This window comes from Petromyzon marinus, chromosome 30 (genome assembly GCF_048934315.1).
Source record: "Petromyzon marinus isolate PM22_M1 ecotype Great Lakes invasive population chromosome 30, UKy_Petmar_22M1.pri1.0, whole genome shotgun sequence".
NCBI lineage: Eukaryota > Metazoa > Chordata > Hyperoartia > Petromyzontiformes > Petromyzontidae > Petromyzon > Petromyzon marinus.
In genome coordinates, this window is record NC_133696.1 from 7,423,565 (window position 1) to 7,450,747 (window position 27,183).

Below are 27,183 nucleotides of genomic sequence, written 5' to 3' on the forward strand. Positions count from 1 at the left end.
AATTCCATTAGAGTGCTTGCCCAGTGACTCCAAAAATGCGCCTTTACCGGTTTTCCGATGGGGTCAAGGGTTAGGGCTCAGGGTTAAGGCTGGCCAATGCCATCAACCCTCTTAATGGAATGGCAGTTTCCATTGATTTCCCGTGTTGAAAACAGCCAAAAACAAATCGGCAAATCTTCCCTGACAAAAAAATTCAAACGTGCGTCAGGTAACAATGAGCTGGAACATGCGATTGGGTTTCGCTCAAAACTCCACGCAGATAGATTCAATAATCCATTGCTATATTGCCCATCTCCTGGACTGACCTGAAAACCCAAGCAGCGCTACACCTCATATCGTCCAGGAGTCTCCCACCCAAAGTCCGAGCCATCTAAGAACTAACCAGGCTCAACCCGGCTTAGTTTACAAGATTCGACGACATCCGGCGTGTTCAGGATCATATCGGTCGTGAATGTCTTGGCAGCGATCGACGTTCAGAGAGCTCGGCTCAACTGCTGCTGTTCCTGCTGCCGCTGCTGCTGCTGCTACTGCTAAATCTGCTGCATCAGTGCTCAGTCGCGCATGCACCCGTGGACAACCGGGACGAGAGAACAGCATGTCCCGTGCAACCCCTGCCAGAGGGCGGGCAGGAATAATGGGGCACAGACGCGGTCAATGTTTAAACCCAACACCACCGACTGCCCCCTTCCTCTGGGGAGGGTCTCAAACTCCAGCCCCCTATTGTCTCCCCAAAAAAAAAGATCATGCGTGTATTTATGTTGAACTTCTTTCTCACCGTACGAAGCTAATGGTGCTAGTCGGAGGTGCGGGATTGCTAATAATTATAATAGTAATAATTAGCAACCCCCAGTACAGCTACCCCACCCCTCCCTTCCACCCCTGTGCCCCCCCCCCCAACCCCAGACTCAGGTCTCCTGGCACTAACGGAATTCCTCGCATGCCCTACATATTTTGGAAACTTTTGTTCGTCTTTTAAAAGAAAATAAAACAACCACATTGCTTTGCTCGTAATTGCACACAAAGCCCTCCGCATTGACTATTAATTATTCTCCAGCGCAAATCGTGTACAACGGCCGCCCAGCCGTGTTAAAAAAAAAGACCGGCCACAAATCTTCGTGCGTGCGCTCTGCAGGAGGTCGTGAATGTAGCCAGCAGGGGGGTGGGTTTGGGGGGGGGGCTTTGTTTTGTTTAATGTTGGGACGGACCGGCCTTGCCCGACTGGTTGCTTGGTCAGAGTAAAATTAACATTGGCGCCCCTTTAGGGGCGAGCCAAAAAAGCGGCCGGGCCCAAAGTAAATGAATAAAACTATGAATGTGTTTTTATTCTTTCTACCGGGTAAGGTCCCACTGAGTTAAATAATTATTTTTCATAACCGACCTGGCAATGACAAATGGTAGCTGAACGGAGTGGCTGTTCATCATGTGGAAACTTATTATAGCAGCCAAATATTCATCGACGCATGTTTCAAAAACGGTGGAAGGGAAAAACCAGAGGACCCGGAGAAAAATCCACTCGAGCACGGGAAGAGAGACACGCAAACTCCAAATATGCAGCAGGCATCAGGGTCGGGATCAAACCCACGAACCTCCTATATACCAGGCGAGGTAGTTAACATCTCCGAGCCACCGTGATGATGAGAGAGAGACACGCAAACTCCAAATATACAACAGCAGGCATCAGGGTCGGGATCAAACCCACGACCTCATGTGTACCAGCCGAGGGAGTTAACATCTGGCCACTATGGTGCCCAATACCCAAATGCCACAGAATTTCACGGTGGTGGTGGTGGGGGGGGAGGGGGGGGGTGGGACATAAACCAAACTAAGAACGCACGAATGAATTTGTGATGGGTTACATGAAGTCACTTTGATTGATTGCCAAACACGCGGCTTCTTTCTTGGCCTTGGTAAAAACACGAGTGCTTTCTGATCAATAATTACAGCCTGCCCACGCCCCCCCCCCCATCCACCCCCACCGTAGACAAGACGGCAGTCGGGGGAGGAGGTAAGTGCCGTCACTTAGCCCGGGCGCCGTCGCGTGCGCGCGCGCAGCCGCCACTTCTGTGGCGTCTCTAAGCGAGGATGGAGAGGAGGGGGGGGGGGGGCTGTGATCGTCTCGGTGTCTGATCTCGAGCAAAGGGTTTGAACCCGAAACTTCCTACCTTTGCCTCGTGATAAATTAATGCACGTGCGTACGTTGAGTCTCCTTGGTACGTAGCCAACCGAGCTAATAAAAGGTTCCGGGCAGGGGGGGGGGGTACAAACGAAACACACTAAAAGCAAGAAGTTCTAAAGAGATGAGTTTTCAATGTAGATGATAATTTAAAAGTGCCTATCTGCCAGTGGCTTCATAATATCGGAAGGAGGAGCGTTCCAGACGGCCGCAGAAGCGCGTCCAAAAGCGTGCGACGCTTTGACCGTCTTTGTTCGATGACTAGCGAGAAGCCGCTGCGACGATGACCGGAGTTTGGGTGATGGTTTATAAAAAGATTCAACATCAATAATAATTAGGATTTATAGATCGTCCAAATACGGATTGCACACACAGCGTGCAAGTTACACAGATGGGGAGGTTACAATTAGTTTAGAAAAAGTGCAACTTAAAGTAATAAATCATTAAATCTTGACTTAAAACTTTCGTGACTGCAGGAATTCATATTCTTTAGATCTTTCGGTAAAGTCACGTGGATAGGTTAGTTTTTGTTATTTCCTTTGAACCTATCTACGTGGCTTTACCGAAAGACCCAAAGAAAATGATGAATCATTTTTGCCGTCATTTCAACTTGTAACGCACCGCAGCCACGCAGGGTGTGTTCACTCTCAGAGAGAGAGAGAGAGACAATGACTCAAAGAGAGACAATGAGAGAGACAATGAGGAGAGACAATGAGGAGAGACAATGAGGAGAGACAATGAGGAGAGACAATGACCCAGGCACAAGGAGAAACCACCTATATGACAATTAATCAAATGACAATATGTACAAGCTCCTTCCGTTAATATACAACTCCTGTTCGTGGTGCGGGGTCTCGAGATGCGGCTGCGTCCGCACGCTGTATGAACACGAATCTCATTATATCGTATCGAGAGGGGGTAACACTCAACAGCTCACACAGCCCAAGCAAACATGATAGCAGCAAGAAGTTCAGGAGTTCGAGGTCTGCCTGCCACGACGAGAGGGCTTCTGGAGTGAATTCGTGCAGTTCTGCTGTTCCTCCACCTCTGTTGTAGGACGGCAGGCTACAGTCGTACTATACGGACCATCGTTTTGGGTTACACGGTCACAATCATACAATTGTGGGTTGTCTTTTATGTATCTCAATGAGTCTCTAGGTATAGCCGAGGTCTACCGAGCTCTGCGATCTTACATTTACTTGCAAATTCCATCTCTAGCCCCGCCCACTTACCCTTGTGTTGTACCCATCTCAAACCTTTGTAACCTCTGGCTGCAGTAGCTCTCTCGCTATAGTTCTTCCTGCCTCAGCAGTGTCTGCCTGCTGTATTTTTTCACCTGATGACGATTGCTTGTGTTGCGATCGAAACGTCGTGATTGTGTATTATTGTACTATTTTTCAATCTACGTGACTTTACCGAAAGACACAAAGAGTATAGTCTATAGGTATCTCAACGAATTTCTATGTATCGCAATGAGTCTCTATGTATCGCAATGAGTCTCTATGTATCTCAATGAGTCTCTATGTATCTCAAGGAGTCTATGTATCTCGAGGAGTCTCTATGTACAGCGAGGGAAAAAAGCATTTGATCCCCTGCTGATTTTGTACGTTTGCCCACTGACAAAGAAATTATCAGTCTATAATTTAATGGTAGGTTTATTTGAACAGTGAGAGACAGAATAACAACAAAAAAATCCAGAAAAACGCATGTCAAAAATGATATAAATTGATTTGCATTTTAATGAGGGAAATAAGTTTTTGACCCTTCTGCAAAACATGACTTAGTACTTGGTGGCAAAACCCTTGTTGGCAATCACAGAGGTCAGACGTTTCTTGTTGTTGGCCACCAGGTTTGCACACATCTCAGGAGGGATTTTGTCCCACTCCTCTTTGCAGATCTTCTCCAAGTCATTAAGGTTTCGAGGCTGACGTTTGGCAACTCGAACCTTCAGCTCCCTCCACAGATTTTCTATGGGATTAAGGTCTGGAGACTGGCTAGGCCACTCCAGGATCTTAATGTGCTTCTTCTTGAGCCACTCCTTTGTTGCCTTGGCCGTGTGTTTTGGGTATTTGTCATGCTGGAATACCCATCCACGACCCATTTTCAATGCCCTGGCTGAGGGAAGGAGGTTCTCACCCAAGATTTGACGGTACATGGCCCCGTCCATCGTCCCTTTGATGCGGTGAAGTTGTCCTGTCCCCTTAGCAGAAAAACACCCCCAAAGCATAATGTTTCCACCTCCATGTTTGACGGTGGGGATGATGTTCTTGGGGTCATAGGCAGCATTCCTCCTCCAAACACGGCGAGTTGAGTTGATGCCAAAGAGCTCCATTTTGGTCTCATCTGACCACAAAACTTTCACGCAGTTGTCCTCTGAATCATTCAGATGTTCATTGGCAAACTTCAGACGGGCATGTATATGTGCTTTCTTGAGCAGGGGGACCTTGCGGGTGCTGCAGGATTTCAGTCCTTCACGGTGTAGTGTGTTACCAAATGTTTTCTTGGTGACTATGGTCCCAGCTGCCTTGAGATCATTGACAAGATCCTCCCGTTTAGTTCTGGGCTGATTCCTCACCGTTCTCATGATCATTGCAACTCCACGAGGTGAGTCTTGTATGGAGCCCCAGGCCGAGGGAGATTGACGGTTCTTATGTGTTTCTTCCATTAGCGAATAATCGCACCAACTGTTGTCACCTTCTGACCAAGCTGCTTAGCAATGGTCTTGTAGCCCATTCCAGCCTTGTGTAGGTCTACAATCTTGTCCCTGACATCCTTGGAGAGCTCTTTGGTCTTGGCCATGGTGGAGAGTTTGGAATCTGATTGATTGATTGCTTCTGTGGATAGGTGTCTTTATACAGGTAACAAGCTGAGATTATGAGCACTCCCTTTAAGAGTGTGCTCCTAACATTTTTGACATGCGTTTTTCTGGATTGTTGTTATTCTGTCTCTCACTGTTCAAATAAACCTATCATTAAAATTATAGACTGATCATTACTTTATCAGTGGGCAAACGTACAAAATCAGCAGGGGATAAAATACTTTTTTCCCTCACTGTAGCTCAATGAGTCTCTGTATATCTCTGCTACACCAACCAGCCGCCCTAATAATGCGCACATAAGGTAACAATCGTGTCAGAGGGCACCAGACGCACACCAAAAGCTGACTGACCTTTAGACTGCTCCCCCCGGCGCCCATCTCGTGGTTTAATGAAATAGATTTTATTTAAATTAATAAAATATCACAATATACAGCCACTTTTGCCATCCACTGCTGGATTTGAAGGCTTGCCCAGGCCGTGTCGGTTAGCGAGTTGTTTGACCATACTTCACCACTCTCTGTCAGAGCGGGTTAATGAAGGTGGGGGCCGGGAGTGGGGAGCCAGCCCAGATATCACTCGTGATGACTAGCCGAGGCCAAGTCTCTAGGTTCATGGCGCAGTGCGCTAACGGCTGCACCACCGCTCTCCTGCCCCGCCCCCCCCGTGCGTTATTTTATATCGAGCGTTTACGCTAAGCCTTGAGCTAACGGTTATGGGCCTGTGTATAATTAATAACGACAACAATCTTCGCATCAATTATCTACAAAATCACATCAAGTCCGCTGCTATCTATTGTATCTCTACTCGTTCTCTTCAACAGCAGCATCATCATCATCATTAGCCATGGTCATTCCGCTGCTGGATGAAGACCTATGCAAACCCACCGCCATTTCTCATGATGTATGTAGAACTTCTTTTGCACTGTACGTAGCTAACCATGCTAAGCGGGGTGCGCGGGTGCGGGGGAAGGACAACAAACTAAACACAAAAGTAGTTTTAAATAAATGAGTTCCCAATCAAGATTTGAAAGTGCACAGCTCCAGTGGCTTCCTAACATCGGTCGGAAGAGCGTTCCAGACGGCCGCAGAAGCGCATCCGAAAGCACACGATGTGTTGATGACCAGCCAAAAGCCGCTGCTGCGAGGATGACCGGAATTCGCGTGATGGCTTATGCTTCTTGACGACATCACCAAGGTATTGTGTAATAATTCACTTAATCCACCCAGCCACTTGCACGCAGGCCGATTTAATTATTCCATCTCCACGGTGCACGTACTCTCGGATGCGTTTCACCACTCCTCTTAAATCATATTCCTCTGCCCCCTCGGTTCCTCCGATCTTCAATTTCAAATCTGTAGCTTAAGGAGCAGCACAAATGTACCAACCAACCTTTAACATGTTAATAGGAACACGATTTTCATGTCAATGCCACTTGGCTAACAATGTATAGTGGGGGGGGGGGGGGGGGGGGCAAAGTCCTCGAGTCAAAGAGTTGCCTTGGCTTGTAGCCTATTCACAACACCGTGCGCCGTGAATCTTATCTGCCCAGGGCACTGCTGTGATCATCATACACGACTCACAATCGTAAGGTTGCAGAGTTAAACTGCCGGTCAAGCATTGAAAGATGCCGCTTATGCTCCAGGGTAAAGTAACGCTTTGTGGGCAGGGAACTGTGGTTGTTCTATTGAGGCCCTCTCTGCTGTCCGTCCATAGAAATGTGGAATTTCCATCACCGGCTCAGGGCCACGTTAACGGAGGACGGGGCTGTCAGCCCCATTTTCTAATTCGACGTTCTTTTTTTAATGCACGTGCATTTTATTTCACTGCATTTCTCTGCCACAGTTTGATTAATCTCCGCATCTGTAACCTGTTTGCTATCCGATATATTTATTATTATATAACCCAGGTCTCCCACGGAAAAGAGACTTTTGTCCCAGTGGCCGTAGCAGCGGCTGGCACGGGGCCCCCTGGCGCAAGGAACGAAGTGCCCCCCCCCCCTCTCTCCCCTGGTCCTCTACGCTGCCCGATGCCTGGGCCCCTCTGGCCCTTGGACCCCTGTGCAGTTGCGTCGCCTGCGCACTGGACAGCTGGCCTCAACAGGCCCGCCGTCGCCCCCGCTCGCTTCTTTGTGTTTAGTTTGTTGTCCTCCCTCCCCCCGCCCTGCACCTCTGATTGGCAAGGTTGGCTACCCACGGTGCGAAAGAAGTTCAACCTACAGAAGTACATCGTGAACGAATCCATCGGAGAGCAGGCGACGAGCCGCCTCGTTCCGCTGTTAGTTTTTTTTAATGATATACAAAAAAGCCGCGCCTATTTAAAACATTAAAAAAACATGTATTTGATTGGGTAAAGCCCACGGAGCTAAGTGGCTCTTTTTGCAGCAGCGACCGGGCCACAAATGATAGCTCAACGAAGCGGCTCATCGCGTAGAAATTCAGGGAAAATTCACGACTCGGACAGAAAAATCCACGCGACCACGGGGACAGAGACGTGCGACCTCCATACATAACGGGCGTCGGGGGGTCGGGATCGAACCCATGACCTCCTGCATACCAGGCGCTGGAGATAACATCTAGCCAGCGAGAACACTCGACCATCGTCGTTCCCGTCTCCCGCAGCTTTCGCCCTCGTGGCAGGCGCCTCTCTCTCTCTCTCCGCCGCGGGTCCCAATCCCCTCTCTCTGCCAGTTGCGACCCCTGCCCTGCGCTCTCGCACAGCTCCCAATAAACAAAGAAAGCCTCATCAGACTCTCACCCATGGGGGGTGTGAAGGGAGGTGAGGGGTGGGGGGCTCATCTTCCCCCTTCCATCCCCCACCACCGCCTCCCCCGAACCCTCCCCCACACCCCATCGAACACGCTCTCTCACGCTCGCACGTGTGGTTCTACACTGCCCTGCCGATTTTTGCAAAAATTCAAACGCGCGCTCGGCTTCGACTGCGAGTGACCACACCGCCTCCGACCAGCGACTCCCAACAGCTCCCCCGCCACCTCCTCTCGAGCCCCTTGTAAGATATAGAAAGCCCTTCCTCCAGCCTCCTGTCTCCTCCAGCCTGAAGTGACCGGTGCCTCGCCATTGCGAGGGGGTGGGTGGCCAGCACCATGCCCGGCCGCCTTTGTCGCCCCAATGACGATGATTTTACACACCACACCAGGAGTCGACCTAGGGGAGGTCCAGGACCGGTTCAGATAACCGCCACTGGCGTTGGCCGTGAGCGGGAATTGAACTCGGGTGGGCCAGGTTCATAGCGCGGCACGCCGACTGCTACACTCTCGCCAACTAACAAAGACAAAGATCCCCACCCGTATAGCCTTAACAGACTGTTGGGACAAGTGCTGTTAGCGAGCACCTATGAAGGCCGGAACGGCACACGAGGGGGTGGGTGACCAGCACCACGCCCGGCCGCCTTTGTCTCTCTAGTGGCAAAGTTTACACACCGCACCAGGTACTCATTTGAGGCTGAGTCAACCTAGGGGAGGCCCAGAACCGGTTCACATAATCGTCACCGATTGTTGACCGTGAGCGGGAATCAAACCCGGGTTCATAGCACGGCGCGCTAACCGCTCCACTGCCGCCGACAAACAACCACCACCGCTGCCACCACTGCCAAGGTGCCCCTTTGATTTGTCCGTGGGCAAAACGGACTCTCGTTTGGGGGGGGGGGTGTGGGGGGGAGGCACCGAGGAGCCTCGCTCGCGCTGCACAGCCCCCCCCCCTCCCCCCGCTGCCGCGTGCTGCTGTCTGGTTTGCGTGACGGCGTTGCTCGCGGGGGCGTCCCTCTAGGTGAGCGCCTGAGCTCACCTCCAGCGCGCGCAATGTGTTTCCTATAAAAGCAGCGGGAGTCATATTTTTATTTTCTTCTTCTTCTTCTTCTCTTTACTCGCCGCCGCCGCCGCCGCAGTAAGGAGCCCGAACCTTGAGATCGTCTGTTGGAATTGTCCGGCCGTCCTTAAGGGTGGTGAGCGGTGGTTGCGGCGGACAGCGAGATGCACCGCGGACCCAGCGGCAGCCCGAGTTCGACTCCTGGACACGGCGAACGCCGGCGGCTCGGAGTAGATACCCGTAGCGGTTCCTGGGCCCTTGCCCGCCTTCACCAACGCGGTGAGGTATGGTCAGAGCGGTGGTGGCGTAGCCGGCGAGTGTGCAGGCAGCGCAGCTGCACTCGGGGCCCGTGGGCCACGCTAGGAAGGAGCAAATTTGGACAGGGCCCCATGCCAACCGCACTTCTGCGCCACTGATTCGTACACAGGGGACAAAATCCGAGCGGGGCTAAAACGTATCAGGTGCCTCTTTGCGGCCGAGGCCGTCACATTTTCGGCGCGCACGAGAGCCCCGTTTAATCTCGCAGCAGGAGACGGAGGGCTCGAAGCCAAGATTTTTGGCGGTGCTGGCTTCAAAAGTTCAGTACCCTGACACGAGCGTTATTAGCCCCTGGAGCCGCTCAGCCAGCCTAGGACTTCCGGTTACATTTCTAAACGAATGTCTGATTCATGCGTTTGCTACATGCGAGGCTTTTTTTCCACCCCTTTGTTAATCCCCCTCTTGCCGTCGTGGAATGCGTAACGGTTCAGACGGACGGGCAACGGCGCTGACGACGAGCGGCGGTCGAATGATTTATCGACAAATCATTTGACCATGACGGCAAAGGCTTAGTAGATCAGAGGCGGGCTCCTCCGTGACACATTACACACACACACGCACACACGGCTACATTCCTAGACAGGCGGGAGGTTTTCGGTCGTGTTAGCAGTGCCACAAATCCGCAAGTTATGTCCCCTCCGGAGCCTCCGACCTTCATTAAGATTTTTTGTGTCTAACAAACAGGGTCCCCCCCCCTCCCTGTAGTTTATACGGAGTGCTGTTGCCAATGAACATGCGGTAACCCGGCAGCATTTGTTCTACAAGCCTGATGAGACCCAGGAGTTCGAAACCGGTCCAGAGTTTTGCCTGCTCAAACAAAAGCCGTTCAATAATATTGATGTGGAAAGCCAACATGCCAATGGACTCATCATCATTATCATTGTCCTCCTCAGCCACGGTCAATTCACTGCTGGATGCAGGCCCCTCCCCTAGCCACCGCCACCTCTCTCGACCCTGCAAGGTAACAACGGACGTGGCAACCTGCGCACAAACGACGGATTTCATTGCTCCAATCTCCACGGAGGACAAACTTTCGGATGCATTTGCCTTTAATTAAGCAAGTCTCCTCTGTGGCTGTGGTGGGGGTGGTTGGATGGAGAGTGGAATGAGCTGGGGGATGGGGGGTGAGACCCCAACAGCCCTCCCCACCACCCCCCACCTCCCCACCCACCCCACTGCGTACCCTCCCCAACACCCCCGCTGGGATGTGGGGAAGGGAAACGATCCGTAGAAAATTTTGCTAGAGGTGACCGGCTGGCTCAGGGGTCAGAGATGCTGAGATCCTAGGTTTGAGTCCAGGTTTAGAGTGGTTGCGTGATTAAACCGGGTTCTTGAGTCTTTACGGGTGGATGGTGTCAGGCCAAGTCATCAATGATTACTTAAAATAACATCACTCAAAGGGGCTAAATTACAGCTTTGAGGATTCAAAAAAAGAAGATTGGTTGACTGCCACACGTCGTCCAACTTGGAGAAGTGCACCACCTCCTCATGTGGGATAATTTGAATGGATCTCAGAGGCAGTTCTTTTATGTTCCATTCCACAGGCCGTTCTCTAAACGTTACGGGGTAATGCACTGGTCTGGCAGCAATCCCAGTGGACATTTGGTCCCACGGCATTATACCGAGAGCATAACTGGAATTAAAAAAATTGTGGAATTTAAGAAGACAAAATTACCAGTCATCACCCTTTCGTACAAACCACACCGGCTGCTTGTAAGAGATTGCGCTATTCTGGCGCTCGCCAAAGCATTACATCAGCATTGGGGGGTGGAGGAGGAGGTGTGGAGGTCGGTATGCAATTATTGCCCTGGGGGCCAAAAGCCACTTTTTGGCTCCGTGATAATGAACGAATTAACTTCACCAAATCATTAACTTCACCAGCTGAAAGGGGAGCCAGGATTTATTAGGCTGATGACCTGAAAGCCGCCGGTCCTCCTCCTCCTCCGGTCAAGGAAGATGAGGCCGGCGGCACTGCACGGGTCAGCGAAACGCGTCCCACAACGCGCACCGTCCGCCCGACTGTCCAGGGCGCGTGTGCGGCCGCAATGCGTGGGCCGGCCATTACGATGACGCCGTCCCCCGCCCGTCCCCTGCCCCTGCCCCTCCCCTTCCCAGGCACCGTTGCCGCGGCTGGCTCGCCAAATGATTGCGCTCGCCGCGAATTCCGGCGCCTGGCGAACCGCGGGGGCACGACGCGAGCGCCGCGTGCACCAACGCCGCAGCCGCCGCATTCCTGGAGCGAGGTCCCCCAGGAACTCAGCCATTCCACAGTGGGGGGGCGGGGGCCGGGCAGGGGTGGAGTGAGAGGGGGGGGGGGCAGGGAGGATGGCGGTGAAATCTGAGTAGAAGACGCCTTCCTCTCTGCAACAAAAGAAAAAGTGGCGACGCGTGCCCCGTGTGGGGTCCGGGATCCGGGGGGTGGGGTGGGGGGGGGTGGCGACGTCCGGCCGTTGTTTTTGCGAAACGGCGGCTCGAAGATCGAAATATATTTTTTTTTACGGGGCGGGTTGAGCGCCCCAGCTACTCCCGGCGCGGTGTCGGCTGGCTCTCGTCTGGTTATAAATGCGAAGCCCGCAATCAATAATCGATGGACCGTATAGTAACCCCACTGTTGCCTGCGCTCACTCAACGGAGGAAGAGCAGAAATAACAAAACTGCACAAACTCCCTCTGTGCCGAAGCCCTCTCGTCGTGGCCGGCAGGCCTCGAGATTTGGCATTGAGCTCTGGAAAAGCAACGTCGTTGCCGTCACGCGTCAAGAAGATGATTTAATTAACAGAATCTTGATTTAGACTGGAGGAATCCGGTGAGCTATGACGCTCTGTTTCACACATGTACAGTAATTAACCAGTCAGCCAAAATTGTCAGAGGGGAAAATATTCGTGGTGTACGACACAAGACGTGGCATAGCTATCAAGTGTGCAGACGGTGCGACTGCACTGAGGCCCAAGCACCGGGGCCCAGGCGTCAGGGCTATGAGAAAAAGAAGGGCGTGGGGTCAGGGGTCGGGGGTCGGGGGTCGGAGGCCAGGGTGGGAGGGGGGGAAATTGGACAGGGGGAGGCCCCATTTAATTCCTTACACCAGGGCCCATGGCCAACCCCAGATTTAATCCCAACAATTCAGAGAAGATCGGGACTGTAAATATTGTGCGGAGGAGAAGGCTGTCCGAAGGAAGCTCTTGAAATAACGACGCTGGGGAAGAGGCCAAGAGGCAGAGAAAGGGAAGCACTGCTCACACATTTTAAGAAAGTTGGCAGAGTGGAGCGGGGGGTGAGGGGAGGGGGGCACTATGATGATGAAATTAAGAGGAAAGTGTGAGACCAGAGAGGATGGCAAGAACTTGAACCGGAGTAGAGGAGGGCGTAAATACTGCGCTTGTGTTTCACTGCATAGAGTATAAACAAAGCTGCCCCCTACTGTGTAAACCGGTGGTAATTTGAAGGGAACTCAGACGTAGCTCTGTGACGTCAGCTTCCACAGGACGTTCTCTTGACACCGAAGGGTTGCGCTGCTCAGCGAGAGACGCAATTAGATGCTTCGACCAACCTCTCCTTCAGTTACAGTTTCTCCTCCAGCAGTGTTCTTCACTAATGTTCAGCGGAGGGGGACACTTTTTCCCATAAGGCATCAGCAGTGCGACGACTGCCACATCGCCTGCAAGGGGTGTTTTCACATTTGTGCATTGTTGGGGGCCGCACGTCAGGGGCCGCGCTAAAGACCACCCAGCGGCCGCTAGGGGCCCGCTGGCCTTGCAATGAAGAAGACTGCGCCACAGGAACTGGAACTGAAGAAGCTGCCAGCGCGGAGAGAGCGGAGGTGGCACGGCAGGGCAGGGCAGCTACCACGAAAGCCTGCGCGGCGTGACTCGGCAACGTAGGCCGTACCGTCCGAAACGACGGAAGCGTCGCACCATGCTCCACGGCTTGCCACGCGACCCTCGCGAGCTCTCGGCAGGGCTCAAAACAAACACTTACACGTGCGAAACATTGGGGGGGGGGGCGGGGGGGGGCGGCCAGAGGTCAAACATCCAATTCACCGGGCAAACTTTGCTCAGCTGCCGACACGGGAGGTCACGCATTATCAGGAGCCGCATGGAACTGCAGCAGCCGCCGTTCTGCGGAGGTGCTGCTGGGGTTGCCACCCGTTCCTTCTCTTCCCAGGATTTGCCCTCTCTCTCTCTCTCTCCGACGGAAGCCTTCCTGGTAAATCTCGAAGCGTGCCCGAAGGGGTCCCGGTTTTTTGTGTGTCAGTTATGTAATAACATTAATAGCAATGATAATACACCCGGGGGCTAATTTCTTACTCGTTGTCGTCCAGAACACTGCGAGGCTGCCTTGGAGTTGAGATTGTCAACATAGGAGTACAAGGTGGGCCTTGTAACCTACATTTATGCACTGTTCATAAGGACATCGGGTAACCCTGAGCACTATTCATGCAGAACACTGCACACACCATCGCACACAAATACAAAGACCCCCTGTATAGCCTTAGCAGACATTTGGGGCAAGTGCTGATAGCGAACACCTATGAAGGCCAGCACAGCACACAAAGGGTTGGGTGGCCAGCACCACGCCCGACCACCTTTATCTTTCCAGTGGTGATTTTTACACACCACACCAGGTTCTCATTTGAGACTGATTTGACCTATGCCCAGGACCGGTTTAGATAATCGTCACCGGTTTAGATAATCGTCACCGAATTTGGCCGTGAGCAGGAATCAAACTCGGGTCACCGGGTTCCGAGTGCAGCACGATAACCACCGCACCACCACTCCCCCATACCGCATTCACACAAAGACAAAGATCCACCGTATAGCCTTAACAGACTGTAGGTGCAAGGGCTGTCAGCGAGGGGGTGGGTGGCCACCTTTTTCTCCCCTGTGGCGATGTTTACACATCGTACCAGGTACTCGACCTAGGGGAGGCCCAGGACCGGTTCAGACAATCGACACCGGTGTTGGCCGTGAACGGGAATCGAACCCGGGTGGTCAGGTTCGTAGCACAGCGCGCTAACCGCTACACTACACTCACGTGCACACACCAATACACACACACCACCACGGCATCGTGCAAACACAACAAGACCGTGAGATGGATGTGGCCGACGTGGCAAAATAATTCCCAGAACAGCGTTCCGGACCGCTCCAGCTGAAATGAAGCACCGAATACTCCACGAGGGGGTCGACGTATTTACATCCAGCTCTATCTTCTTCCGGTACCGAGAGATCTTCTTCTCCATTCCGTCACACGGGTCCCGTGGATCTTTCATGTCGAGAGGGTGGCCAAGCCGTGGTCGGCTACGCGAGCTGGAAACCCCACGTGCTACGTGACCCGCAGCCCGCGCTGCCGTCACCACCACCACCACCGTCACCACGGCGGAGAGGAAAATCTTCGAGCTTGCAAAACGGGCAAACGATAAAACGCAACGCTCGAGGCGCGCGTCGCGTGATGCCGCAGGGCGCGCGGCAAATTCGACTCCGCTACTGCCCCCCACCCCCACACCTGGGAACCGCGATGCAATCAGAGGACACGGACAACGCTCTCTGCCAGGGAGCGCTTAAAGACACGGGCCGATTCATGGCCCCGCAAACCACAGGTCACACGCACGGTCATCGACCGATCTGTGCTTGTTTTTGGGTGGTGGTTTTGCTTTTCGAAAATTCTTGTCATCGAGCCCTACACCACCCGACGAGATTGTGTCGATAAATTCTCACCGATAGAGCGCCTCCTCTTCGCTGCTGGCTTCACATTTTTTGTTTTTGTCGCCGAATTCAACATCGGCGCTCGATTCCCGAGCGTGTCGCTCCCCGATGAAAAATCAACGGCGGTTCGGGTGGAAAATCCCCACCGTGTGACGGCGGCGATGTTCAGCCGTGAAGAGTCTCAGGCCACCGGCGAAGAGAACGAGCTTCATCGGTCAGAACGTGATCGACACGCCAGCAATAGATAAATAATAATAATAATATCTTTATCAATGTGACAATCTTGATGGGGTTAATCACCAGAATTTGAGGCCCAACACAAAAAACAAATCAGGATCGATATCCGCTACAAAAAACGACGGTTTAAGTCGACAGTATTGAGTGTGTTAGGAAGAAGAAACTCAACTGTGAAACACAGCAGAGTATGCGCGTACCCTGGACAGGTACTGGAGGAGGACCAATATACATATTAAACAAATGAAATCAAACGGCGGATGAGAGTCCTGTTGGAAAGCAGAATTTGATTTGATAATGGGAGGTAATGTAGCCATGTACCCAATGGGAATTGTTCTTTAATCAGTTTGTACTCCCCTGCTATGACACGGGCATTCATTACAATTACGGAACGAAGAGTAAAAAAAAAACACAGTCGCGTAGAGAAGCACGGGGAGGATGCGGGCTCAGAACGACACCGATAGACTAAAAAGGAGCAACACTCGGGTTCAAACTGTGGAGCGGTAGTGTAGTGGTTAGCCCCCTGTGCTACAAACCTAGTGACCCGAGATCAATTCCCGCTCACGACCAACATCTGTGGCAATTATCTTTACCGGTCTTGGGCCTCCCCGAGACTGACTCAGCCTTGGATGATTACCTGGTGCGGTGTTTAAACGTTGCCACCAGGGAGAAAAGTGCAGCCGGGCGTGGTGCTGGACACCCACCCCGTCGTGTGCCGTGCCGGCCTTCACGAGTGCTCGCTAACGGCACTTGCCCCAAAAGTCTGTTCGGGCTATTTGCGAGCTCTTTTTTTTGGTCTTTTGGGTAGGTGAATGAGTTGGATGGGTGAATGAGTTAGTTGAATGAGCGGATAAGTGGGTTGGTGAGCGAGCGAGTAGGTGAGCGAGTTGGTGAATGGACGAGTGAATGAGTAGTCGGGTGAGTGAGTGAGTGGGTGAGAGAGTTAGCGAGTGAGTCGATGAATGAATGGGTGGGCGGGTGAGCGAACTAGCGAGCGAGGTGGTGGTGGTCGCAGCGGTGGAGGTGGAGGAGGGAACGCGCTATTTCCTACTGCAAACAAACACGCACTCCTCAAGAACCAGGGCCGTGTTTTTCAAAGCAAAACATTCCAACTTCGTGGCCAATGATGGAAGACCTCACCTCCCAGCCAGCAGTCACTGTGGGGGGAAACAGCTACGCCATCCCTCCGCGTACCTCACCCCCACCCCCCACGCCATCCCTCGTCCCAACCCCTCACATCCCTCACCACCCGTTACCCCCAACCCCACCCCGGGTGCTTAATTTCTCACCGAAATGTTTTTTGGGCGGTAGCTGGCAGACCCGGAGTAGGTGGCACGTGACTTGGTAGTAGCCATGGCCATAGCAAGAGGTGTACTGGATGTGGTGTGCCAGGGTGTGTGTGGAGGGGGGGGTATTTTCAAGGTCGCCGATTCAGACAGACCTGGCTGAAATAAATCCCAATCCTCACCATCCCTCATAACTGCACGACCCCTCAACATTCCCTCACCGCTCGCCATCCCTAATCCCTCACCATCCCTTATACCCTCACCATCCCTCATTAGCTCTCATCATCCCTCACCATCCCTTATACCCTCACCATCCCTCATTAGCTCTCATCATCCCTCACCATCCCTTATACCCTCACCATCCCTCATTAGCTCTCATCATCCCTCACCATCCCTTATACCCTCACCATCCCTCATTAGCTCTCATCATCCCTCACCATCCCTTATACCCTCACCATCCCTCATTAGCTCTCATCATCCCTCACCATCCCTTTACCCTCACCATCCCTCATTAGCTCTCATCATTCCTCACCATCCCTTTACCCTCACCATCCCTCATTAGCTCTCATCATCCCTCACCATCCCTTATACCCTCACCATCCCTCATTAGCTCTCATCATCCCTCACCATCCCTTTACCCCTCACCCCTACCCCACTGTCACCCCTTGCGCCACTTCTCCGACCGCAGGGACAAGTCGAGGCTCATTTCGGAAAAACCGCCGACAATGACTTTAAAAACCTGCGCCGTTTGCCAGGGTTAGGTGTTGTTTGAGAGCGCCTATTAAGGCACTCACGCCGTGGGCGAGACGAGCAGTGGCCACCGCCATCATGAACATCACCACCAGCATCGCCACAATCAAATAAAAAAGATCCCCCCCCCCCCTAAAGCCTGAACAGACTGTTGAGGCAAGTGCTGTTAGGGAGCACCTATGAAGGCCGGCACGGCACACGAGGGGGTGGGTGGCCAGCACCACGCCCGGCCGCCTTTGCCTCCCCAGTGGCGATGTTTACACACCGCACCAGGTACTCATTTGAGGCCGAGTCGACCTAGGGTAGGCCTAGCACCGGTTCAGACAATCGACACCGGTGTTGGCCGTGAGCGGGAATCAAACTCGCGCCTCCGGGTTCGGGGCGCAGGGCGTGAAGCCCTCACCGCCACTTCCAGCAACCTTCCAACCAACCCAGCCAGCACCTCACTCGGCATCCAACCCCCGCTGCCTCCGTGTCTCGAATTCCACCTTGTGAATCAAAGGGGCTTGTAGCTGCTGCCAAAACTCTATCATCCCAAATCTAAACTCTTCCCAGAGAGTACACTGGGGCACGCACCCTCTCTCACTCACGGCAGCAAACCCAACCAACAGCGGGCCCTATAAATAGCTCTGCCCCCTCCTCCTCCTCCGTGAGCTGGAATGAATGGATAAAAAAAATATCCCTTAAAAAGAGCTCGGGTTTTTTTTTTTACAACTGTCTCTTTTAAAACTCTCTCTTTCTCTCGCCCAAATGTTATTTCGAGCAATGAAACGGCCCGTTTGCCACGACTCGACGTTGGAATGCTTTGGGCGTGCGGTGGCGTGTGGGAGGTTGGGGGGGGGGGGAGGTGAAGCGGGTGGCGGGGAGTGAAATCCATCTTGGCCTCTCTGTCTTGTTTCGCTCAGCGGAGTGTCTGGCCAAATTGTCACGCACATGCTGTGTCATTTTCCAGATGTTACAGGACATCAAGGCCTTGGTCGGAGGCTTGGGAATGTGCGGAATGTAAACCGTCGTGAGCGGCCTTATCTCCTCTACCTCGTCGTGATCATCATCGTCGTCGTCGTCGTCGTCATTGTCAGACGTAGTCGCTCTACTGCTGGACGGAGGCCTTCCCGAAAGCCTCGTCGACGTCGGCAAGGCAGGCAGCTCGCCGCTGGAGGAGTACCCACTCATGTTGTGCAGATTTTACATTTTTTTTCTGCTCGTCTTCGTCTTTCGATTGCTGCTGGAATATATCAAGCGTGGATCCACCAACACCAGGTCGCAACAAAGGAATGGACCCGAGAGGACATCCAACGTGGAGATGGAGCGGTGAAATCGGTTGCCTGTGCAGGCGCGAGGTGGATCGTTACGTCGCAAGATCGAGAGAGGTGGTGGCGGCACGGCTTGTGGGGGAGGGGGTGGCCAACATCCAGCAGTGGATTGATCACGGCTGAGGATGACGAATGCAAGATCTGTGTTTTCGAAGAGGAGAGAAAGAGATCGTGTCTGTTGGGGTGCAGGGATACAATTTGGCCACATGGCCCCACGTGGAGTCGGAGGATTTAATTTAAATCCCAGGGCTTTGCTGAGAGCTTCCGTGTGAGCACACACACACACAGACAAAAGGCACACACCAACACATACCTATGCACAGTGGTACATACAAAGACACGTACACCCCCTACACACAGATATACTCGCATACACAATTCCACAGCGACATATATATTTAGAGATGTAACTACATACGTACGTACAAATATATACACACACCCACATAGACAATGACAAGATCTCCTATATAGCATTGAACAGACTGTTGGGGCAAGTGTTGTTAACAAGAACCTCACAAGGCTGGCACAGAACAGGAGCAAGTGAGTAAGCGGCACCACACCCCGCCACCTTTATCTCCAAAATACTGAAATATACACATTGCACCAGGTACTCATTTAAGGCGCAGTCGACCTAGGGGTGGACCGGTGCAGCTATTTGTCACCGACCACTGCGCCACCTACTAAGACAAAGATCACCCGTGTAGCCTGAACAGACTGTTGGGTCAAGTGCTGTTAGCGAGCACCTATGAAGGGGGGTGGGTGGCCAGCATCACGCCCGGCCGCCTTTGTCTCCCGAGTGGTGATGTTAACACATCGCACCACGTACTAATTTAAGGCCGAGTCAACCTAGGCGAGGCCCAGGACCGGTGTCGGCTGTGCGCGTACAAACACATTCTCGAGATAGTGCGTCCCCCTTCCACTCAGGAGCAAACGTCAGCTAATTTACAATTGGCACGCGCGTATCGCCGCCACCTCTGCTCTGCCATGAACGTGAACCGTAAATACCCGCCCAATCAGTGTCATAATCACGGTACACCTGTGGGCCGCCAGGTAGCGGATGCATGACTGCATTTTTAATTAGTGCAGGTGACTTTATTTGAGCAGGTGAGGGCCAATTAAGGCTCATTATGTCTTTCGTCAGAGGGATCCGGATTTTTGCAACGAAAAAATAAACCGCAGCCGTCACTGCTCTTGCTCGTCAGTGTAGAGTCATCATCATCAGCGTCGTCGTCATCAGCCATGTTCAATCCACTTGCTGGATGTAGCCGTCACTGCTCTTGCTTGCCAGTGTAGAGTCATCATCATCAGCGTCGCCACCAGCCATGTTCAATCCACTGCTGGATGTAGCCGTCACTGCTCCTGCACAAGCCGACGCCGCCACCTCTCGCGAAACTGCGAAGTATTAGCACCGATTGGCCCTCTATGCAAACGCAGTAAGACATCCCACTCGTAAGCCATGCTACTAACAGGTCAAGGCTACATTCCACATGTTGTCAGCTGTGTGATAATAATGCTCCACAGTCCTTTGTCAGTCTACTGTTGGATGAAGACTTCACACACACACCGTGTCAATTGTGTGGAGGGCGGGGGGGGGGGGTATTTGACCATACTTCACCACACTGGTCAGCAGGCACGGACGGGTGTATTTGGAAGGGGGCTGGGTTGGGTGGGGGGTGCGGCTTGGGTTGGTTCAGATATCACTCGCCATTGATGTTAGCCGTGGTCGCGAATCAACTGCGTGCATTTCTTTTTGAAGGTCAATGGAAGCTCATATGCCATTCCGGTCTTCAAAGATGCTCGCTCACGGCACTTGCCCCTAAGGTGTGTTGAAGGTTATACGGGGGGGGGGGGAATCTTCTTCTTTGTGATATCACCTTAATCAACCGTTACATAATAATACAGCAGCAACGTCCGCGCGAACGGAGCAGCAGTCTCGCACACACCGACTGCACGCACGGGCAGTGGTGCACGTGGTTCAGATAATATTTGTAGCTCTCGCTGGCGAGATTCTGCCCAACCTTGAGGGTGACGAGCTGACAGTAATGCAGTCAACATTTCTGCAGCATGGAGACATCGGCAATCAACAGCGTTTGTATCAGCACGTTTGGCTACGTACGGTGCAAAAGAAGTTCAACCTACTCATTGTTTTTTTTCGGTAAAGCCACGTATGTAGAAATACCATGAAATTATATTCAAATAAATCAATCACGACGTTTCGACCGCAACACGAGCGATCTTCATCAGGTGTAAAAAAAAAACAGCGAGGGAGCATATAGGGCGACACTAACGCAGCACATAGAGAGCGCCAAACTGCACGGAGGTAAATACAACAAGAAGATGAGAGACGAGAATTCAACAAACCTAAGGAAAAATTACGTGATGCAAAACCAGTCAGGCCAACAACACAGCAACATCATCATAACCAGCAGCATCAACATCATCATCATAACCATAGCCGTCATATGCAGCAACAGCAACACCACTCGTCATAGCCAGCATCAACAGTCATCATCATAACCTTCACCATCACCTCCTACACCACCATCAGCACCCATCGTCAATAGCAGAACCCCAATCCATCGTTTGGATTAGACATAGCAATCATCACTCTTCGCCTGCAAAAAAACGCCGCAGGACCCTCCTGATATTTAGTCATTAGACTCAGCGAGGCTTTTCTGGGCAACCATGCATGAGCTAATAATAATTCAACAATAACCACCTTGCCATTATCACCAATCATCATCATCAACATAACCATTATCACTATCAGGCACCACTACCACAATCAACAAAGACAACGATTCCCCCACATAGCATTGGGCATCTGTGAAAAAGAGCTTCATAGCTCATCGGATTTCTCCAGGATAAATAAAGATTATGAGCCTTCAGCAAACTGTCAGGGCAAGTGCTGTTTGCGAGCATTAAGGCCGGAACGTCGACCAAGGGGGTGAGGTTACCCAGCAACATGCCAGGCCACCTTCGTCTCCATAGTCCTGATGTTCTATACACACCGTGCCAGGTACACGTTTGAGGCTGAGTCGACCTAGGGGAGGGCCCAGTACCGGTTCAGAATATTCCGATGTAGGCCTCGTGCAGAAATCGAACTCGTGTTGCCGGGGTTTGTAGCGCAGGGCAACGCTAACCACCACCGCCACCAAGACAAAGACCCACCTTCTAGCCTTAACAGACTGTTGGGGCAAGTGCTGTTAGTGATCACCTATTTAAAGGCCAGTACGGCACACGGGGAGGGGGGATTTGCCAAACACCACTCCCGGCTGCCTTTGTCCCCCCAGTGTCGTTGTTTACACGCCGCACCAGATACTCATCTGAGGCTGAGTCGACCTAGGGGAGGGCCCAAGACCGGTTACGAATATTCGCCACCGATGTTGGCCTCGTGCAGAAATTGAACTCGTGTGGCCGGGCTTCAGAGCGCGGTGCAGCGAGAAACCGCGACACCGCCGCTCGTGACAACCCACCACGGCCACCACCACCATCACGGCCACCACCACCACCATCACGGCCACCACCACCAAGGCCACCACCACCACCGCCACCACAATCGCCAGGGCCGCCTCACCTTGCGCCCGCTCGCCCTGTGGATCGCCTTCTTCACTTTGCCGTACGTCCCCTTGCCCAAGGTCTCCAGGAACTCGTAGCGATGCTTCAGGTTGTGCGTGTGTTGGTGTCTCCGCACTCCGCGATGAGCCAAGCCGGGAGTGGCAGCAGCGGCGGCGGTGGCAACCGGAGACCCAGGACGTCCCGGTTTGACTCGCGAAGCCGAGCAGGAGTAAGTGAACGGGGAGGATGCTGCTGCAGTTGAGGAAGTGCACGGCGATTGCTGCCGTTGCTGCTGGTGAAGATGACGTTGCTGCTGTTGTTGCTGCTGCTGCTGTGGTTGCAACTGAACCAGCGCGGACCGGCGTGTAGCTGGTGTCGAACCGCGAACCCGGACATCTCTCGTGGCTCCGGCTGGTTCTGCGCGTCGGGTCCTCAGCAGCACCTCGGTAGCCATCCGGAGGCTCCCTCCAGCAATCAGCTGGGAGCAGGAGCCGAAAAGGCGTTCGTGGTTGTTGTTGGTGATGATGATGATGGCAGCTGATTTGACGAGTAAAGTTGATTATTGTGATGGGGATAGGATGACGATGATGGAGGTGGCTTCTGTTTGGAAGAGGAACAGAATGATGATGACGGACGACGAGATGAGGATGAATACGTTGGCTACGAGGAACGTGCCAGCCTGGAGTGTGACCACCAGACTTCTGCACAGACCTCTTTCCCCTTATCCTCTAGACAGCACGCATATCCTCTAAAGGAAGACGATGATGATGAGATGGACGATGCGGGTGTGTGCCGTCTCGTGCCATCATCATCCGCGCGGGGTAGAGAGAGAGAAGAGAGACGAGCAAGCGCGGGCGAGGGAGCGCGACTCCCCCCCCTGTGCGCCGAGAGCGCGCGTTGGATGTGATGCAGGGCTGGAAAGGCTGAGGGGGGTCCACTGGGCAATATAGCGCCACCTTTGAACATCGGCAGCCCTCCCACCACGTCCAATTGGGTCCCGTGGAGCCGAGGGCCGGGCCAATGGAGGCAGAGCGAAGATTTGTCATCACCGATGGGCGTAAGGGCAGGGAGCGAGAGAGGGAGGGATGCGCTTGCAAGTTGAAAAAAAAACATTGTCTGAAGCTTCTACTGCTGCGTTGGCAGTGGTGGACAAACAAACATAATAACAACAACAACAGCTGCCATTCGTCACTAAGTGGCGGTGACGTCACCACGGCGCCAGTGCCAGGCTAGGTGCACCTTGGGGATGCTAGGAGGTCGCGGGACAGACCCAGGTGCCGTGGGTTGTTGACTGGCTGAGATGACTGGCAGATGCGTCAGCTGTGCCCCCTACTGTGCAAAATAACAACATCAACAATACGCAACAAATTCGTCAATAACAACACTCTGTGGTCTTAAAAGAATAAAAAAACAATCCGACACGTCGTTTAGGGCAATGGCCCTTCTTTGCAGAACAAGGACAATTGCCCGAAACGTCGCACATTATCTAACTAAATGGCAGCGTTATCGACGAATGTGTTGAGTTTTAATATTTCTATTTGCTCAGTGTTTATTTAGGAGGGAGCGAATGACTTATTCAGATGAGACACACAAACACTGAGCGCAACCACTGTGCCAAATAAGTGTCACCACCATCGTTTGTTGAACAAGACGTGCCAACACCAGTGACGATTATCTGAACCGGTCCTGGACCTCCCCTAGGTCGACTCAGCCTCAAATGAGTACCTGGTGCAGTGCGTAAACATCGCCACCGGGGAGACAAAGGCGGTCGGGCGTGGTGCTGGTCAATCACCTCCTCGTGTGCCGTGCCGGCCTTCATAGGCGCTACTCGCTAACAGCACTTGCCCCAACAGTAGGTTTAAGGCTACACGGGGGATCTTTGTGTTTACATACAACACTAGTGGGTGGTGCTGGGTGTAAACAAACGACGCAAAAGCGTAGTGCCCCAAATCGATCAATGGGGCCGTGGATAGATATAACGATTAATGCAACGTGCGTCCAATCAGATCAAATGCAAATACTTATAAACATAAGTCAATTGACGTAAAGAAAACAATCTGACCTTTATCTTGTCCGCATCCCTCATCTCACGAGATCTCTGTGGTGTCTACATTTCTGTTATCTCACTACAATCTATCTCGCTTGTCTATAGCTCTTCTGCCATCTCACAAGGGGTTTATAAATGTAATGGGGGTCCCCAAAGAATGTATTCTGCTCCGGTCCTCCCCAATGGGGCAGCGTGTCACCGCCGTAACTGAACACACAAAAAACAAAGGCAGCCTTCAATAGACTGTTGGGGCAAGTGCTGTTAGCGAGCAGCTGTTCAGGCTTGGTGCTGTTGCTCAGTATAGCAATACATATACGAACACATTCTGTAATTGCACGTTGAGGCACACACATCATAGGTATACGTTATAAGACGTGTAATTAAATTATTATATACTGTAATACGTTAATACTCGAGGGTAATGTATAGGGTGGGCGGAAAGTCTCATACCTCTGCCTTCAACAGTAATTAGAACGATATTCAATGATAAATTAATATTGGGATTTCCGACTAACTAAAAGGTACATTTAACTTTAAGCAACACTTACCATCTCTTGCAATGAACAGTTTCATAATAGATGGTATACATTAGGTTGACGTTTCGGACAATGACTCTTATTCAGGACTTATATGGCAATTGTTTCTGGCAGGTGGATTGTACACAACCGATCGTGTAGTGTTGTGTGAATGCGTCTTGTATGTAATCGGTGTGTTTTGCATTGTGTTGTTTGCGTTGTCAGTATATAGGCATTATGTATGTGTTGTATGTGTTTTATTATGCATTTATATGTTGTGTGTATTATGTATCTTGGCTGTTCATGTGTTGTGTGTGTGTGTGTTGCATGTCTATTCATGATATGTGTTGTGTGCTTGTATGAGTGTACATTCTTAATTCTTTGCGGTGACGCAATGTTATTTAAAACGGAAACGTGATTTTATTTCTGAGTGGAGCTCACACCCACTCATGGAGGGTTATCGTGAAAAACCACGCTTAGCTGCAAACAAAGTCAAAGATCCCCCGTGTAGCCTACACAGGCTGTTGGGGCAAGTGCCGTTAGCGAGCAGCATCTTATGAAGACCGACACGGCAGACGAAGGAGTGGGTGGACAGCACCACGCACGGCCGCCCGCATCTCCCCAGTGCTATTTTTTTTACACACAAGTACTCATTTAAGGCTGAGTCGACCTAGGGGGTGCCCAGCACAGGTTCAGATCGTCGAAACCCGTGTTGACCGTGAGCAGGAATCGAACTCGGGTGGCCAAGTTCGTAGTGCAGCGCGCTAACCGCTAAACTACCGCTCCCCATCGCACCAGGTACAAAGACAAAGATCCCCTGAATAGCCTTAACAGACTGTTGGGGCAAGTGCCGTTAGCGAGAAGCTATGAAGGCCGGAACGGCACACGAGGGGGTGGGTGGCCAGCACCACGCCCGACCGTCTTTGTCTCCCTCGTGGCGATGTTTACACACCGCACGAGATACTCATTTGAGGCTGAGTCGACCTAGAGGATGCCCAGGACCGGTTCAGATATAATCGTCATCGTAGCGTAGCGTGGCGCTAGCCGCTGCGCCACCGCTCCCCACAAGGCGCACGTGCATGGAGAAAAAGCGCCACCTCTCGTACACAATCTCTCACCTGCAAACGCTGACAGCGGCAATCAATTCCAGACACAAAAGGGTCCTTCCTCCCCGAGCCACGGGGCCAGTCCAGTAAACCCACGTGTCAACCTCCGTTGGAAAAATTACGTTTTAATAACACGTAGGAAAAACAATCATCATCAGCAGCAGCCACGATCAATTCGCTGCTAGGTTGAAGGCTTCCCAAGCCCTCACCATCTCTCACGCTCCTGCGATGTAACAATCGAGCTCATATAACTGCACACGAGCTGATTTCATCACTTGGCCTCCATGTTGAGTGTCCTCTCGGCCGGTTAAATTCCTTTGCAGAAGGAGACATAATCTGTGTTCAATTTCGCCGCAGCGATGTGCCCAGTGCGCATGCTAATATGTAATCGAGGTGCTGCATTATCTAACGACTGTGTTACGTAATCTTGGGGCGGCGGAGCGGTGGCGCAGCGGTTAGCAGCGTTGCGCTATGAACCTGATGGGCGACCTGAGAATCCTCTAGCCACGACGAACGTCAAGGGGCGACCTCCCCCTTGCCCCCCCCCCCCCCCGAACCCCACTGACTTGACCAGCATAGCAAAACATATCCAACAACCCCCCCTCCTCCATGGCCGACACGGCGTAGGAGCCTTCATCCAGCAGTAGATTGGCCAAGGGCTGCTGTAAAATAAGTAATAATCGTAATCGAGAAGGGCTAGGGTTAGGGTGTGTTTTTTTTCCATTACACGCGTGCACGGACGCAATGTTAACCGCCGAGAGTGAGATCAGAATTTCAGATTTCACACGAGTCGCCTGGAAGGCATTTTCATAAATTTGTATAAATTCATCGCTTCCTGCACTGCAATAGACGCCAACTGATTCTTTTTTTATGGAAAACTTTATATTTTTGTAAAAGTCTTACGCCAGAATCCTTACTTTATACCACAAATCAGCGTTTAGCATTACCCCACCTCCCCATCTCTCATTAATGTTAAGGAGCAATTATATAAAATATAAAACGAGCTTCGGTCCTCCCCCCCTTTTGATGCCGATGCATGTGAAAATGTGTGTGCAGAGTTGCATTTGAGGATAGGGTAAAACAACTTGGCGGGTCAGAGCGGAACGCTGCACGCAAAGCATCAATCACGAAGGGATAACCGAGACAGGGACGGAAGTGCCATCCCAGAGGTCTACAACCAAACGGGAAACACCCCAAAGTTCAAAAGTCATGATTACCTCCTAACCTCGTTAGCTGGCCATGAGTAAACATACCTTGTCCGTTCATTTGTAATTATAAGGCAAAGCGGGGGGGGGGGGGGGGGACCCATCTCAGGAAATCTCACCATACAGTCAACCCGCATGGTTTGGATATGTCGAAAGAAGAGAGGGGCTAGGCACCGGACGAGAGGTGACGAACGTGGACACATGAGAGCAGAGGCCGAGAGACAGGCCAAGAAAGAAGGAAAGAGGTGGTTCGAAATTGTGAACCGGGATATCAAGGACTGCAGAGCAAGAATGAGTGGAGAAAGAGAGAAAAAAAGGAAGATTCCTGCCCAGGT

The 27,183-nt window shown here is 52.1% G+C and overlaps 1 protein-coding gene across 1 annotated transcript in view; it reads right to left on the reverse strand.

Annotated features, from left to right (window-relative positions):
- LOC116947530 (NUAK family SNF1-like kinase 1) overlaps window positions 1–23,221 on the reverse strand; it is a 58,202-nt gene extending 34,981 nt beyond the window's left edge. Inside the window, exon 1 of the mRNA XM_032963388.2 lies at window positions 21,995–23,221. Coding sequence (XP_032819279.1) covers window positions 21,995–22,429 — 435 coding nt within the window. The 5' untranslated portion in view covers window positions 22,430–23,221. The remainder of the gene's footprint in view (window positions 1–21,994) is intronic.
- Between the last annotated feature and the right edge of the window lie 3,962 nt (window positions 23,222–27,183).